Source organism: Arvicola amphibius, chromosome 10, assembly GCF_903992535.2.
Source record: "Arvicola amphibius chromosome 10, mArvAmp1.2, whole genome shotgun sequence".
Taxonomy (NCBI): Eukaryota; Metazoa; Chordata; class Mammalia; order Rodentia; family Cricetidae; genus Arvicola; species Arvicola amphibius.
In genome coordinates this window covers 32,325,754-32,343,926 of record NC_052056.1, presented here as the reverse complement: position 1 = coordinate 32,343,926, position 18,173 = coordinate 32,325,754, and the positions used below count along the sequence as shown (strand labels likewise).

Here is an 18,173-nt window from a genome sequence, read left to right as displayed (position 1 = left end):
GATTCTAGACTCTGGCAGATTGACATTTCAAACTAGTCACCATGCTGCAGACACTCAGGAATTTGGTATTTAGTGCTCTTGTCTGTAGTACTATGGAACAGTAATCTGTTCATCAGACTCACATGAATCTCCCTATATTTATTCTTCCCCCCAAATTTTTAATGTTAGTATGCCTATAGTTACACTTTCATATAACAAAATATTTCTCATAACATAATATGACCAAGTTTAGAGGATCGGAGTTAGGTCAAAACTAAAAGATATTGAAAGTCCATAAACATAAAACAGGCTTTGACCAAACAATCATGCTCATCTATTGTATGATGCAATCATGAGCTTCCCTTCTAAGCATCTTCTCTGATGTGGGGATATGTTGATTAATTATTAACTAATTAATTTTTAATTCTACTTTCCCCTGATATATTTTTCTTTATTTTTATTAATTTTGATTATTCTAATAGCATTAGGCCAGTTTTATTTTTTCTTCTTTATGGTTTTAGTTATCAGTTTTATTTTTTCTTCTTTATGGTTTTAGTTATCTTATTTTTTAATTTTAAAACAGGCTCTTATATAGTTTAGTCTTGAACTCACTGTGGAGCATAGACTGGCAATGAACTTTAGAAATCTCCTCCTTCCATCTGCTGGGTGTTCCTCACGTACACATCTGCCACACTCGGGTGGTCCAGTGCTAGACCCTTGGCCTCATGAATGCTGGGAAGAAATCTATCAAATAAGCTACACTTTTAGCTAGTTGGCCATTTTGATACTACAAACTATCTTCATTCCTGTACACTTTCCTTTTATTGGTAAATATCAACTCTGAACCATGAATCAGTTCCCTGTGGGTTACTTTTACAGTTCTTATTGTTTTAATATAGCTTAATAATATTAATTAAATATTCAAGCATTTAAATTATATATTTTATATATAATTATATATATATATTCATGTATATTATTTTCAACTGTTATAATGGCTTATTTCATTAAAGTGTTGATTTATTTACAGACTTCAGGTGTCACATCAATGTACCTCCTTGACCTAGTGAAATCTAAAAAATATTTTACTCAAAACCTTTATCATTTATGGCTTGCTTTTATCAAATCCTAGCTACAACTTAGTTTGACAATTTTCAAGAAGAAATGCAAGATTTACTTGCGCCTTAGAAACTGTGATGTCTCTTAAGACATTTTTTTCAGCCCTATCCTGTAGTAAAAATAAATGAATCATTGAGGAGTGAATGAAAAGAAAGCCTGCTCATTCAAAGTCAGATCATTATCAGAGTCTGTTTTCATTCATTATGTAATTTGGAGGAGAATGATATGCTACCAAACTTGAGTACATGCTTCAATGGGAATCAACGACACCGCTTCATTTGGCTGGTCCCTGCATTTGTATACCACTCAGCTCTCTGCTTATCACTGATTTCCTCTGGCTCTTGGCCTTCTGGCCATTTCATTTCTCATTAGCATGTCTTGTAAAATGTTTGGCAAGGGAAATAAAAGTAGCTAAAAAGTCAGACCAGTCAATTAAGCCATGGTCCCATGACCATTCAGAAATCAGATCAGGCTGCCTTTAGCTCTTCTAGTTTAGGTATTTGTAAACACTTTAGTTAAGATAGGCAAGCCTGAAAATGTGCTTTGCATTAAGTTCAAAGATCCAGCAACCCAAATGTACAGACAAAGAGCAAACAAAATCACTTGGAAAGCAATATCTTAAGAGTTTCCTTTGTGATCTCGATAAATATGGTTAGAAACAAAGACTGTGGAGTAGTGGTGAGAATTTGCTCTAGCATGCAGTAAATGCAGTGGGAAACCGTCTACAAACACCAGCTCATCTGCACATTATGCAGTGTGCTGGCATTAACATTTGCACAACTCATCCTGTGTGCTTTGATTAGCACACACCACAATCTGTTTCCTAAAATTGGAACCTGTCTCGTTTATTGTCATGAGAGAGCCCAAAACATACCTGGGGCTACGTGTAGTGGGAAGCGGCGGGCTGCGTCCCGCCACCCGGCTAGCTTTACCCAAAATAATTACACGGAAACTGTATTCTTTTAAATCACTGCCTGGCCCATTATCTGTAGCCTCTTATTGGTTAATTTTCACATCTTCCTTTAACCCATATTTAGTAATCTGGGTAGCACCACGAGGTGTGGCTTACCAGGAGAGATTTTAACCTGCGTCCATCTCAGAGAGGAGCAGCATGGAGTCTCCTATGGTGACTGCCTGAAGCGTCTCTCCAACTCTACTTCCTTGTTTCCACAATTCTGTTCTGTCTACTCCACCTACCTAATTTTCTGTTCTCTTAAAGGGCCAAGGCAGTTTTCTTTATTAATTAACCAATGAAAGAAACATAGACAGATAACTCTCCTCCATCATTTCCCCTTTTTCTGTTTAAACAAAAAATAAAGGCTTCAACTTTAACATAGCAAAATTACATATAACAAAACAGTTATCAAGCAAGTATTACAGTTACAATATTTAAATCTATTTTATCTTTTATCATAACTAAGGAAATCTATAACTATCTACGCACTAAGCTCAGTGGAAATTCAGTTCTATGAGTGGCTGAAGAATCTCCATCAAAAACTGCCCAGGCAGATTTCACAGTGAGATTTCATTTTTGCTTCAGAATTTACTCAGTATAAAAAAAAAATGGTGGGGGAGTGGAGAAGGGTGTTGAATCAAGTCAGTCTGGTATAGTGAGTTCATTGCCTCAGTTATCCATAGTAGTTCAGAAATATTAGAAATCTCTGCATCTTTACATTCAGCTGAAATTGGAGTATACATCTTTTCTTTGAAATATGCTGTGTGTAGTAAATGAACATTTATTCACATGTGTGCATATATGTGCATATGCACAAAGAGGCCAAACATCAGTTTCGGGTTTGTTTTTTTTTATTACTTTCTGCCTAAGATTCTTGGAGACAGAAGTTTTAGTGGCTGTGAAGCTCACTGATTCATCTAGAATGATATATCAGCAAGCTCTGAGGATCAACTTGCTCTGTCTCACCTCCATTTTACCCCAAATAACTGCGTTCGCAGCTGCCACACCCAGCTCTTACACTGATGTAAATTGTATAAGTTAAAAATATTCCTGTATGTTATTAGTTCATTGAGAGTGTTTTTTAAAATTATTTCATTGAGCTCTACAGTTTTCTTTGTTCCCCTCCCTGCTTCTTCCCTCCCCTTCAATCTTCTCCCAAGGTCCCCATACTCCAAATTTATTCAGGAAATCTTTTCTTTTTCTTCTTCCCATGTAGATTAGATCCATGTATGTCTCTCTTAGGGTCTTCATTGTTGTCCAGGTTCTCTGGGATTGTGAACTGTAGTCTGGTTTTCTTTGTTTTATGTCTAAAAGCCACTTATGAGTGAGTACATATGATAATTGTCTTTATACGTCAGGGTTACCTCACTCAATATGATGTTTATTAGCTCTATCCATTTGCCTTCAAATTTTAAGTTGTCATTATTTAGAGTTTTAAGTAATGTATTTTTGTCATATTAAACCCTTCTACAACTCTCACTACCCTAACTTTGTGTCTTCCTTTTTTTTAAAGCTCATCAAGTGTAGTTTTTATTTCCTACATGCTGTCGGATATAGATATGTGGCCCTCCATCAGATCATGGTTGAGCTACAAGTGTCTATACCCTCCAGAAAGATGACTCCCATAAGCTATCATTCCCAACAGTTCCTTACATGTAGGGGAAACTTGGTGCCATCTCCCATCTCCCTGAGGTCACAAGTCATGTGCAGGCTGTCATGGCAACAGTGATTTCATACATTCAATGCCCTGTAGTGTCCTGAAAACATGGTCAGCCACCAACCTCTCTGGCTTTTACAGGCTTTCTGCTACTTCTTCCGCAGAAATCTATCAGGCGGGGTGTGGCCCAAGAGCACTCCACAATCTCAGTCTCTATAAACTGACCATGTCTGGGTTTCTGTGTTCATCATTATCTACCTTAAAATGAATTTATATTATCATAATGCCAGGAAACCATGCTATTTATATAAAAGACAAAAATATATACCACCAATTCCTTTGTAGTTGCAATGTATCTATCCATGAGAAATTAGTAGATGGTAAGAAAGAACCCAAATCTTTTCAACATACATAACATAAGTTCTTTCTTATTTTTTTATATCACACTGATAAAAACCTTCCCAATTATATTACATGGCATGCTGATATATGTGTTCTGACTCAGTTGTCCATTTGCAATTGTGATTGTGTGAAACAACTTGCATCATGAGCATTGCCAAAATGTGTTATTCTAACAAACCATTCTTGTAATTGGTAAAATAAATATCATATAAATACTGGCTACTGACAAAGTCATATGAAATATAGTATTATAGCAAGCACAGATAAAACTTTTAGAGAAAAGCAAGTGAAATAATGAAGATTTGATGTTGTCACATAACATCGTCTTCTAGTAATGTTTTCTTATCCTATGTGAAGATAATGAAAATTTATAAGCCTTTTGGGCAATATGGGCATTCAAAGGGACATATAAAGAATCCCTTAGTGCACTGTTCACAGCATTCTTCATCATACAAGATTACATGTGAGATATGCAGTAAATCTTATTTTTGCTATAAATTTATTTTAATTTCTAGAAAATAATTTCAATGTGAAAAATATACCAGTCACAACCAGCATGACTCCTTCTCTAACCCACTAGGTAAAGTTTTGCCAGTGGTAATTATTGTTGGAGCCTGAACATCATTTAACTAATGGTGTGATGGCAGAAATATCAAACATTTGCTGAAACAAAGTTCCATCCTTTTGAACTTCAAGCAAAATTGATAACACATGTTAGTGCCTAGCTCTGAGCAGAGTGTGCCCCAGCTTTCTGCTACTTTGAAGATCACAGGCTCTATCACCTTCTCCTGTTCAAGGCCATCGGGCTCGGCAAGTACCATGCCATTAACATTGTTTATGGCTCAACTCAAATAAATGAAAAAGTAATGACTATATAATGAGCTTTCAAAAAATGATCTGAAAATAGCATGTTACATAGGTTGAGTGGTTCCAAGCACACAATTCATAGCAATAATAAGAATGGCTTTTAAGCACAGAGGGGAAAAAAAAAGAAGCAAAAACAAGGAATTATTTTCCAGAATTTTCTTTTGTTGATTCATTCACTGGTGCTTAGTCAGAGGTGGTAAATCTAGCCTTGTATAATCTCTTCTGATATGTGAAGTGTCTGACAATGCTACAGTACTGTTGTTCTTCATTTCACAGAGGAAGCACCTGTAACATTCTGATGTGCATGAGGACTCACACAGTAAGGTTGTCTTGGAATTCGATTTTAGATCCACTGGTTCCTAATTAAAATGTGATTTTTTTTTTCTTTGTAAATGCCGTTTTGTTCATGGACATTAAGCTCCACTTCAGTCTGCTGTGTCTCTGTACTTTGTGGACAGAATTGCTTTAGAAGTCAAAGAGTTTTAGGAAACAAAATGGCCAGTAGAAAATCCAACTTTTAGAGGCAGATTAGCTCTGTTTTGTGTTAAATGAAATATATTAAGTTGATACTAAAAAAGTTTATATTTCCCTCCGCCATTGCAGGGAGATAGACTTGCAGCCTTTCAACATACCACTGAGGAGCTCACGATCAAATTCTAACCCGACTACTCTATTATGTTTATGGTGCATGCGGCGGCTGTATTTATAGAGTGGGCTTGGCAGCTGCTCGTGTTCTTATTTGAACAGAGAGATATGGAAAATTTAGAACTTTCACTCCAAGGAGGTAGTTGTAATCCACACCAGAGCATACTAGAATGAGACTTGAGTAAGAAGCTCAACATACACTACCTGCATTTTTAACATCTCTTTGATCTGAAATGTGTTTACTTTTTCCTATGTTTTTGTCTTGGAGACTGTTTTAGATGTTTCAATGTGGTTGTTGTTTCTTTGTGTTATTTTAATTCAAAGTATGTTTCTATTTTTAGAAGTAAAGGAAATTTCCCCGAATAGTCACTGTTTTGTGGAGCATTTAATCCAGTAAACATGTTCTTATGTCTCAGCAGAACAGGTTACTTTTACTAACACATCACACTGGACTCAAAGGAAACAATGCCTGTTGGGGAAAGAATGGAACCGGCCACTAGCATCACCTGAGCAGGAGCATTCTCTTTCATGGGGACCTTTACTCACTCTCTCTTGAATGGAGGTGCTGAAAAAAATGTGAGGATTCTGCTCAGCCTAAAAAGTAATCATTTTCTTCATCACTCTTGAAGAAAGTAGATATGTAATTGAACTTCTGTGAAAATTAAAATCAATTAAAGAATCACATTGGAAACCTGTTAACAGAAAATACCCTGGTCCCTCCTCATTCACTTCTGTTACTTTCCTTCTGCTCCTTTTTTCTCTTTATTTCTTTATTTGTTTATTGATTTGTGATTTTTACATTACTTTTTATTTTTTGATATTATAATAATTACTTTATTTTCACTTTCCCTGTCCTCCCTTTATTCTTTCCTGTGCTTTCCTCCTTTCTCTCTTTCAAATTTGTGGCCTTTTTCTCATTGATTGTTTTTACATGCATACACACACACACACACACACACACACACACACATATACATGTTTGCCACTTTTTTCAATCAATACAGTTTTGATTCCTGACACACTGGAAAATTAAGTACCTATTTTGGTCCAAGGCTAAATTTAGTCACATCCCTATCTGTTTGAGATATTTTATCTGGTTAGGGATGTCTTGTTTAATTTTTCATTTATTTATTTAGTTAATTAGTAAGTTTTTGAGTGTGGCAAATGGAACTGTGCACAAGCATGCCTTGATGCCTGGGCCAATGGAGGATATCTGGTATTCTCTATTTTTCTGTGTTTCATTCCCTTGAGATAGGGTTTCTCGAGAAACTTGGTGTCTCTACTTAATGCCCAGCAAACACAGTAATCCTCCTGTTGTCTTCTTTTCCTGCACTAGAGTCAGAGGAATATGTGGTCATGCTTTTTTGCATGGATTCTGCTTATTCAAAGGGAGGTTTTACGTGTGTATAGCAAGTGCTCCTAACCACTGAATGATCTACCCAGTCCCTTGTTTTAGGGCTCAGCAGTAACAAATGAATGCAAAAGTTTTATAAAGTTGAAATGGTGCTTTGCTATGGGGGATGTTTAGGAATATTTTCAACAATCAAGAAATAGGAGAGTAAGTGGAATATAAGAATATAACATGAGACCTGGGCTGGTGAGCTAGCTCAGCAGGTAAAAGGCATTTGCCTCCAGTTTGGATGAGCTGAGTTAGGTCTGAAGGACTCACATGGTGAAAGATGAGAATTAGATTCTTTGGTTGTCTCTGACCTCTCACATGTGCTAGGTATGACACACATGTGTCCTAACACATACACACACACACACACACACACACACACACACACACGCACGCATAGAGAAAATCTATGCTAAAAGAAGATAATAAAAACAAGTTTTCCCCCCATATTTGGGGATAGAGTTAAGATGGAAAACTGTATTTTTCAATATCTGTAGTGACTTCTAGAGAAGGAACTTATGATGTATGGTCCTTCATGAAAATGTAAAAGAGAAGTGATCGGTTCTAATGCAGCAAGTGGCAGTGACAAGATAAGTGTACAGCAGTAAGAAGTCAAAACCAGCTCTTCACGAAGAAACAAGCAACCAGAACAGCGAAAACTGAGGAGAAGAGCTACGTAAGTCCACATGGATTGACTTTCCCGGTTGGGCTCCAGACCAACAGAGCAACTGCTTGATCAAGATGTCACCATGCACATTAAATGCTTAAATGACGCTGAAAATCCAATGATATGTGTCCTTGTACATCTAAAACACTGTGGTCTTTTCCTGAAGGAATAATAAAATCACTCATTTTCATAATTCTCACTTCCATTATTAATGTTTTAATTAATTGTTAAAACAAAAATATTTTCATCGTGAGTATTTCAGTATTATTGGTAATATGGACTGCTAACTAAGACTGCAGGGACAAGAAATAAATATCTACAAGATTTAAAATGGTTTTGTTGTGTATACTTAATTATTACACATTGTAAAATTGTTTTTTTATTTTTTTTTTTTTTTGAGACAGGGTTTCTCTGTAGCTTTGGAGCTTGTCCGGGAACTAGCTCTTGTAGACCAGGTTGACGTCAAACTCACAAAGATCTGCCTGCCTCTGCCTCCCAAGTGCTGGGATTAATGGTATGTGCCACCACCACGTGGCTCCTTGTTAAATTCTTAATTTTATTTATTTCATATGGAAATTCAAAGGAAAATCCAAGTATTCTTTAATTATGCCACAGTCCCTTGTTTTAGGACTGTGCAGAAGGAAATACCTTTATAGTTCCACTAAAATGGTGGAAGGTATCAGTACCACTTGGAAAGAGCAACAAGTAATGTTACAGAAAAATAACATTGTGCACAATGTAAGGAGGAATGTCTGCTGGTAACCATAGAGTATGGAAATGTGGTGCCAGTGAATTATCCCCTGAAGGATGCCAAATTTTCTGCCATATGTTGTCATTCACTGTATGGAGTCTGTTGCCAATTTTACTTATTCTTTGCTCTGTGCTTCAAAATCTTGAGAAAAAAAAAATTCCCTGTGTGTTCTCAAGAGGTTTTCCTTGGGACTGGAGCCAATAATCACAGATCAGCCTCACAGGATCCCTTTGGCCTGGCTGAAGAAATCATCATGGAAATAAATCCAGGGTTCTGTGATGGCTCAGAGCCAGGGGTTTCCCAGCACAGTCAGGGATGCACCTGAAAGCCTAGGTCAGAACTACCTGAAATCCACCGAGAAACAGAGAAGGTCTGGTCTCCTCTGAGTCGCAACCTTATGTTGTAGAAGTATCCTCGAGATTTCTATAATTTTCCTACAGGCAGAAGGAGAACAAGGGGACAAAGATCTGAGAGCTTAAAGCAGGCTGGTGAGTAATATAAAAAAAGACAGCTAGTTGGGAGTTCCTTCAAAATCCAGCCATTGTTTATCCTGCTGCTCTGTGAACAAGACTGTCCTCTGTAATTCTTTTCAAGACAATCTTTCAATCAAGCGACTGAGGTCAAAAGTCAAGGGTTTCTGTGATATAGAACAGCACTGTCAATCAATCTATTGCCAGAAAAAAATGTATGTTCATCCTTGTCAGAATTTCAGCTAAAACCAAGCTACTTGTGATATGAAAATTCTTCAAAGATTGTATTTAGTTTATGCAATATCTGCTCAGCATGAACAAATCAGACATTGTGATTTTACTTACTTTTAGTGACAACTCCTTCCAGCCGGATGATGTTGGGATGATCAAACTGTCCCATGATGCTTGCTTCTCCAAGGAAATCTCTCCTCTGCTTCTCTGTGTAGCCTACTTTCAGGGTCTTGATGGCCACCGAGATCTCTTTTTTTGAAGGAAGTTTTAAGCGACCGCTGCAAACTTCTCCAAATTCACCTATTAGAATATGAAAGATCAATAAAATATAATAAAAAATAAAGATTCATGGGGCTGAGTGGATGGCTTAGTGGGTAAAGTGCTTGCTCGCAAACATGAGGTTCTGGGTTCGGAACCCTAGCACCCAGGGTAAAGTCAGGTATAGTGGTACAAAGCTGCAACCTCATGCTGGGTTGAGGCAGAGACAAGAGCAGGTCTTGGGCTTGTTGATCATTTAGTCGAGCCACAGTTAGGACTCCAGATTAATGAGAGAGTATATCTCAGCCACTTAAACAGAGATCAATAGAAGAAGACATCCAAAGTCAACCTTCTTCTTCAATTGGTACAGGTATATATGACTACACCTATACACACAGGCATATACTACACACACACACACACACACACACACACACACAAACACACACACACACACACACGCATGCACACAAATGCACACATGCACACAGAGACAGCAAATCATCAAAACAGAGCAACTATTTCCATTAAAGTATATACATTTTCACTTCCATGTTTGCAAGCTAAAACTCTGGAAGATAGTAATATAAAATTGCCTAGGAATTCCCAGGATATTCATGGACTGGCTGAGGATCTCGACATGGTTTAAATCACCACATCATGAAACTACAAGAGGAAAATTGAGAGAAGCATCTATCAGACATTGCATTCCTTATTCTAATAGCTAACATTATTTCAGGGTTATCAACAGGCCAACACAGATATAAGGGTTGAAATTGGATTAATTTCAGATGTCTGAAACTCTTCCATTTTTACTGTGAGGGCCAAATTGGCTGTGTACTTAGGCTCACTGAAAATGAGAGGGTAAGCATCTGCTACCAATTCATTTTATTGGAGTATTGGTTTGTTGCACTATTGACACACTTGCCATAAAGTTCTCTAGGCTTCTGGGAGGAGAACAATAATATAACAATATCAAATGAAGCATAGCCAGTTTTATCTAAAATCTCACTGAAGAAAGGTTTGCTTAGACTGTATGTTCTCCATCAAGCTCTCTTAAAGTGCAAGTGATCTAAAAATTGTGAACATGAAATATTGCTGAATTTTAAACTTTCCAATGTAGTTGATATAAAACATCCTTCAACTATTAGGAGCCTACCAGGTTACTGATAAGATTTACCTATCACTCTTCCAATAGGTATATCGAGCTCCCTCTGAGAAGACATCTGTTACATTTACTTCTCTGCCTCCATGGTAGTCATGATTGCTACAAAATATTGCTTCACACAGAATACCTCTTCCCATTATCTTACAGATTATTAGATCTATATTAAAACATATTTAAAAAATAATCTTGTAAACAGAAAGAGGTCATTTTGAAATGTTTTTGAGGTAACTCTATGATAATTTTCTATGCTTGTGGTCTTATATTGCTATGAATTTCTTGAGTATGATGCCTTTGTACCCATTAGAAAGAAGATAGAAAGAATATCATATTTATTTATTTATTTATCTATTTATCCATTTATTTATTTATTTATTTACTTACTTACTTACTTTTTTACCAAATAAGTGGTTTGACCTACAAAAGTGGCAGAATATCATACAGACTTGCAGGCTACATCACAGCAAATTGTTTGCCTTCTCTTTAGGAAGTTTTAACCTTGCCTGACTTCACCTTATTTTAAGGAAAAACTTTCCAGTGTTTCCAAAGCAGTGACTTATGCTGTATGTTGACAAAGCCACTTCAGAAGCTTGGAAGAACTAGCCCTTGTTTCTAAGCAATAGTCAATAACTACAATGTTTCTTGGGATGGAAGGAATGAAGGAGCAATATTTGAATATCCAGCTGATTTTCTGAACTCCAGTTAGAATATGTCACTAAAGATAAGGGGAATATACGAGTTGCTCCATAACTTGCAATGTCAAACAAGAGTAAGAGGTTTTTTCCTTGCATGGGGTTATCTGACCACTTCCAGAGGACTTTTGGACTATTCGTGTAAGAGCCTACGAGGTGGATAATAAAGTCACGTACTTCACATTATTTAAAACATTCCTTCAAAACAGGCATATCGTATTTATGACAAATGTGCCGACCTTTTGTTTTTGATTCTTGGTTATTTGAATTTGAAAGAGGGTTTTAAAACTAAAATCAAGCTTTACAATTACTAGTCTCGTTTAGCAGGAGACTCACTTTTTTTCCTGCTGTCCCCATTTAGGCAAGTAGCTTTGTGACACACGATCAGCCATTAGCCACTGCCACTGCTGTCCCTGGAATTCAATAAATAACAGGCAGCCGTGGTCTGAGAGTCTGTAAGTCTGGCACCTTTGAAATCACTGCAATCCACTAAAAGGTGCATTTTTTATTACCCGTCTTTGATCGTGAAATCAAAAAATGCCTGTCTCCGTAGCAATGCATATAGGCCTCTATAAGTGAGTGAGCTCATGTTCCCCATGTAGCTCTCTTACTCCAACTTGAATGCTCATGATTAGCAAGTTATTGTTAGAATAGCTACGGACATGTCAATTACCTGCCCCGACAACTTTGTCGATGGATATGTTGGTGGCATCCAACTCCTTTGCAAACTCATGAACTGCTTGTGTAGGGTCCTCATAGGTATGTGGATCAACATAAGTCCTGAGACCTGGAAGTTTTACTAGAGAAAACAAAAAGCATGATTTTACAAAGTGAAATTCATAATATTATTTGCTGAAAACACCTTTATCCCTTAGTCTACTAAACAGTACTCTATAATATTAAAAAATCTGAAAAAAAAAAAACCTGTACTAAGTGTGGAAAAATGTTGTCTACTATATAATATAAAGAGGAAGCAAGTTAAGGTATTTTCTTTGCTAAAACACTGGAAGGGGGCATTGAAATGCAGATCTCAACATGGAAGATGACAAGAACATGAGTAGGCAAGGTAATTACTATCACAAGCTATCATGCCTCTGTGCTACTAAACATTTTTGATTTAGAGGCCTTAGACTAGCCAATATCTATTATCTGACAGCAAATCAAAAGACATGAGTATGTTCTGAAGGCAGAAGAAATGCTTAAGTATGGAGTAATTAAAGTATTTCTAAAAGCAAAACCTCTCTGACACCACTGTGTATTTTTGGCTTGCTTGTTTGTTTTAGTTTTAGATTTTTCTAGACAGGGTTCTCTGTAGCTTTGGAACCTGTCCTTGAACTAGCTCTTGTGACCAGGCTGGCCTTGAACTCACAGAGATTCACCTATCTCTGCTTCCCCAGTGCTGGGATTAAAGGCATACACTACCACAGCCCAGCTACTACTATTGTTTTATTTACTCACAAATAAATTCACTTATCTCAACTGACAATTTGAGTGTAAGCTGTATATTTTATGTGCATACCAGCATGCTATCAGTGGACTGAAATCCCATGTGCCATTCCACATAATTAAAATCAACATAAATATTGTTCATAAGCTTATAGTTATGCTGAAAATTTTTAAGCATAAATAATACATGTAACTTCATGCTATATTTATTATTGAATATTCTGAATGAATATTTCATGGATTTTCTGTAAAAAAAACATAGAATCCCCAAGTAAATCTTTTTGATATCATTTTGTATTATGTGATTTGGAAAAAATGATCACATTTAAAAAAAAAATCACACTGAGGAATGTTCAATCTTTCTCCAAAAGAAAAATTTTCAAACAAGAACATACGAACAAACCATGAATACACTCTAATATTAAGGAATGGAAATTGATAGTCACATTACATAAATTGACATTATAGATGATTTAAATTTTGATAATATGAATCATATTGTTTTAATATGAACCATAGATGCTTAAAAGATACAACTTTTTCTTTAATTACCCTTACATGGAGAAGAACACCTTTTTATTTAAAAAATAAAATAAAATCAGACACTGTAATTTTCAAAAATTGCTTTATTATTGAAGTATGTCTTTCCCAGACATGTAGCTAAGGATTGCATAGACCCAATATGCGTTTGAATTGGCTTTATAGGGTATTCAATAGTGCCAGTAATTGTGCTGAAAGTAAGCCTTCATCACAGTGGAAGAATAGTCAGTGAACCTAGCATTCCATAGTGTATTTCTTCTTTAAGGCTGATTACTTTCATGGAACAATTACTCTATTACTATAAAAATGAATGGTATCAAAAACTTGACACGAATATTTATTATTCTTCATATTAAACTAACATAGCTCCTAAAATCAATACTAAGATACCATGCCTAAGGAAAACTGTTATACGTTGAATGACTATAATATTTCAGGGAATAAATATGGCTTATAATATTTTAGCATTAGTTAGATTATGGTTACATCTAAATACTTCAAATTACTGATTCACTGATATATTTTGATCTGCTTATACATTTGAATAGTATAAGAATCTAGTTTTCCTCTTTAAGAAAGAAAATAACATTTTGAACATAATAGAGGGTTGAATATTTTTATTAAATAGTTACAAATGTTTGACCTTGTTAAATCTGAGGAATGAAATTCATTTTAGAAAGAGTTGCTGGCATTAGAATTTATAAAAATGTGAAATAATTGGTAAAATGCAATAACTGAAAATTATATATATATACTCTGCTGGTTTAAAAAGTTTTCAACTGAGTTTTTAAAGCCATGCCTAGATAAAAAATAATCATGCTTCATTAAATAATACATAGTTTGGATAGTCATTCTGCCCTCAAAATCAATCACATTCACTTCTATTAGTTAGCATAAAGTAAATTGATTTTCCATCCACATGACACTAGTGAAAAATTATAAACATAAGCACAAGCTCACGCCCATGAGTGAAAGGCTTTCTTCACTAGGAACTTTGACTGTTGAGTTTTAACTGCTCACTCTTGATGTTCTGGGAACCAGGAGGTTTGGGCTGCAATGCAAATAATCCCTTTACACCAATAATTAAGGGCACCATACAGAGTAACCGGGCTCTGCCATGAAAACCAGATAATAAACACATGCACACGTGTTAAGCTGCACTACTTTACAGCTCATTCTGTGCAAACACAATAATTTACATTTCCATTTTACCAGCATGAATTGCCCTAAGGACAGAAAAAAAAAAGAAAAAAGTGAAAAAAAAATGAACAAAAAATGTTCAGGCAGTGAGGGCAAGGGGACAGGATCTTAAAAGGCAAAACACATTTCTTTTCTTTTGAAGCAACGTTATAGGATTTGTAACAAGGCTTGAGGGAATAGTTCATAGCTAGAGCTTTTTAAAGTAATACCAAATAAATGGTCTGAAATAAACCAGCTGTAGTATTGAGAGGCAGAAAGTCTATGACATGCATGTTGCTTTATGATTTTAAAGCTGAGATAATATGCATTTCTTTGTTAAAATTTGTCTATTTTAAATATAAAGTGCATTGACAAATTGTTTTAAGAAACTCAGCCATAAAATAGCAAGAGTACAGCACTAGAATCTACTTAGAATTCACGACAGATATTTATCATAGTCCATAATGCTTATGATCCCTGTAATGAGAGCTAAGTCAGCATGTTCCAGTATAGAAAGTGTTCACAGTAACCATCCACCTCTAACTAAGCAGGATTCCGGTCACAAGATTCGAATGGCCCAACCAGTCAGACTACAAAGAAACAGAAGTTCACTCTTCTGTAATTTGATGAGTCACTAAGTATATTTGGTAAACTAACTCACCTGGGTTAGAGTAAACTGCATACACGTGGCATTGAAGTAAGTTGGTGTTTTTTTTTTTATCATAGGATGATAATTTAATTGGAACTCTACAATGAAGTGAATAAAACCCCTGCATCTGCAAATTCTTACACTGTTTCCATACATAAACTTCATAAACATCCTTTTCTCTTCCTTCTGATCTGATGTTTGCTTTCTATGTGTGAACTAGGAAATAATTTTTTTCACATGAGTTATAGCTGAAATGATAATTTTTAGATGTTGAAATAGATGTTTGTAAACAGCATCCTATCGACTTGAAGACATTTTTGAAAGGCAACAGCAAATGCTAAAGTAATTCTTGCTTGCAAGGCTTCATTATTAGTTCTACGAAGATATTTCAGAGCAAGGGAGGATCAGTTTGGATTTTCTGCTAACTTCCATGAGATCTTGTCATTCCTCTGAAGGACAATGATTAGGATTTGCTCCCTGAATGAAGCTCATGTGAAAAAGCAGACATCAGAGGGAATAAATAAAAATACATCTTTTTTTTTTAGATGCATTTTCTTTCCTAAAATTGTACTTCTATTACTAGAGGTTAAATTGGTTGGTGTAGAAACTGGGAGGAAAATTCTTGTCTTTCCTACTAATTGGATGACACATACTTCAAAATAAACAGTTTATTCTAAAAGCTCTTTCCTGGTTGGTGTAACAAAAGGAGTAAGGCATTGCACATAAATGGTTGTTTATATTGACATGGCCGTTAAGAGAGGGAAAATGCTCCTATTTAGATTTCAGCACAGAATTGGGAAGAAGAAGTTTAAGATATGCTTTCATTTCAGGCCTGCAGAGCTGTCTACAGTTCTCAGGACTCATGACAGACATTATTTGAAAATAAACCACAGGTTACCCTTCACTTTAAATACGCTGAAATGTAGTCATGGGAAAATTGCTTAATGTAGAGCTACGGATTTCCTCCTTTTTCTAAAGTAAATTCAATTTGCTCATTTTTCCCTCATAAGACTACTTTTAGAATTCTTTTATCCAGGCATAAATCAACAACTACTGCTAAAGCTGGAAGGTTAAAACTAAGTTTGGAAACTCACAGTGCCCATTCCCAAAGTGAAGACGCTTCTCATCGGAACTGTGTTTTGACTTGTGATAGCCACAGAACCTAGAGGCAAAACAAAGCAAGAAAATACATAAATGAAGTATCCATGTTCAGACTATGGAAAGACTCCCTTTTTCTCTGAAACAATAATTTAATGGAAGCTTAACTGATGTTATATTTCTAAGTTCTCCACAGAAAGCCTCCTTTTCTGGGGACCCTGGAAGGCCTCCTAATGAGGAGATATGTAGAGTTGCCTCCCCACTGAGCAGACACCTCCAGTTCAGTTTTTATAATAGCATTAGAATGTGTTTATAGTATTTTTAACAACTACTGTTGGAATGAATAAAGGGTAAAGTCTCCGCTGGTAATGATTACTGCTGTGCCTTGTTCCCAGTGTTTGGGGTGAGAAAGTGTCAAGGAAATCTGGGGTTATCTGAAGAATGAGGGGATAATTGGAAAAAGAATGTGGAAAGTAGGAGCAGGGTCCTAAGAAAAGCGCTTTGTGTTTGAGGGTGAGGATAAGAACGAATGGAGATCAGGATGTTTTTTTGTGGGAATTTGTCTCTGAGTAATGTCCGAGATTACACCCATAAAATCTCATCAACATGACTCCCCAAACCTGAGCTAGCCAAGGATAATACCAATAGACATGATCAATCAGACAGTGGAGAGGCCAGGCAGCCTCAACCTCACACGCACACAGTACTGAGAGCTGGAGAAATAGTCTTTTCAAGGGAAGAACACATCAGTTGGTTATCTAATACTAAACTGTTAGTCCTGAAAGCTTACATACAAGAAACATTATGTAAACGGGTTGTATTTGGGGATGTATGTATAAACCTGTATGCATTCAATAACAATGAAAAGAAGAGACAATGACTTTGACAGAGAACAAGGAGAGCTACATGGAAGTCTTTGGAGGGAGAAGAGGCCAGAAAATATAAGCATATAATCTCACAAATTAAAACAGTAATGGAGAAATAAAAATGAAAGTAGGATGGATGAAAATAAAAAAAAATGAACTAGAACAGGACATTCTAATCTCTTCAGTGACTTCTTGAGTACACGGTCCTCTGATTCTAAAGCAACTCAGGGCAAGGAGCAGGCCACAGTTAAGGTCAATAGTTTAGCCAAGTAAACTCACCTCCCAATCAATATATAAATGATAACAGTGAGGACAATGATGACCACGGTGGCTGAAATGGCAATCATCACCACATGACTGCTCTCACCAGAGATGGAGAAAGCTGGGATGGGGAAGAAAAGCAATATAAGAACAAACATTACCGCCATGACTGACTACATGACAGTGGCTAGAAAATCATCTTACATACTGCTTTGTACCTGAGAAGTAGTTTTTATCTAAGAAAAACAAACTATCAGAATTATTACTGAGGAAATACACCGAGTTTCAAATGAAAAAACACACCTCTCATAACTTTTTACCTAGTTTCTCATTCATGTATTATGGTTGAATAATAAATTACTTTGTATTTACACCATTAACATACTTGCATGTCTACATATGAAATATGAATACAGTGGTCTTTTTTATGTCTGTCCATATTGATATGAAACTCACTGGATAAATCAGAAGTAACTGGCTGAACATAGTGAACCGGTAGTTGCCAGTAAGAAACCAGATGACCTCGGGAAGAATCTGCCTTTGAACCTGACATATCTATTTAGTAACAAAGGCAAGTTTCGTTTGCAGCAGTATGACTAAAGCTGGAAGGTATGGTATGAAGGGAAATTACCCAAGCAAAGGACAAATGCTTCATATTCTCATGCACATAAGGAGTCTAATAAAAGACTCATGCATTCAGAAGATCTGCAGATTTCAGAAGCTAAGAGAGCTTTCCCTATAGCTTTGAGACCTGTCCTGGAACTACCTTTTGAAGATCAGGCTGGCCTTGAACTCATAAAGATCCAACTGCCTCTGCCTCCCCAGTGCTGGGATTAAAGGCGTGTGCTGCCAACACTGGGCTACATTTGGCAAGTCT

General features: G+C 36.2%; 1 protein-coding gene across 2 annotated transcripts in view; it reads right to left on the bottom strand.

The window, feature by feature from the left end:
- Epha3 (EPH receptor A3) overlaps positions 1–18,173 on the bottom strand; it is a 304,113-nt gene that overhangs the window by 36,331 nt on the left and 249,609 nt on the right. For both annotated transcript variants that reach the window (XM_038345226.1, XM_038345227.1), the window contains exons 8-11: positions 17,315–17,417; positions 16,166–16,233; positions 11,931–12,056; positions 9,257–9,442 (exon numbers count right to left, since the gene is read on the bottom strand). In XM_038345226.1, the coding sequence (XP_038201154.1) occupies positions 9,257–9,442; positions 11,931–12,056; positions 16,166–16,233; positions 17,315–17,417 (483 nt within the window). The remainder of the gene's footprint in view (positions 1–9,256; positions 9,443–11,930; positions 12,057–16,165; positions 16,234–17,314; positions 17,418–18,173) is intronic.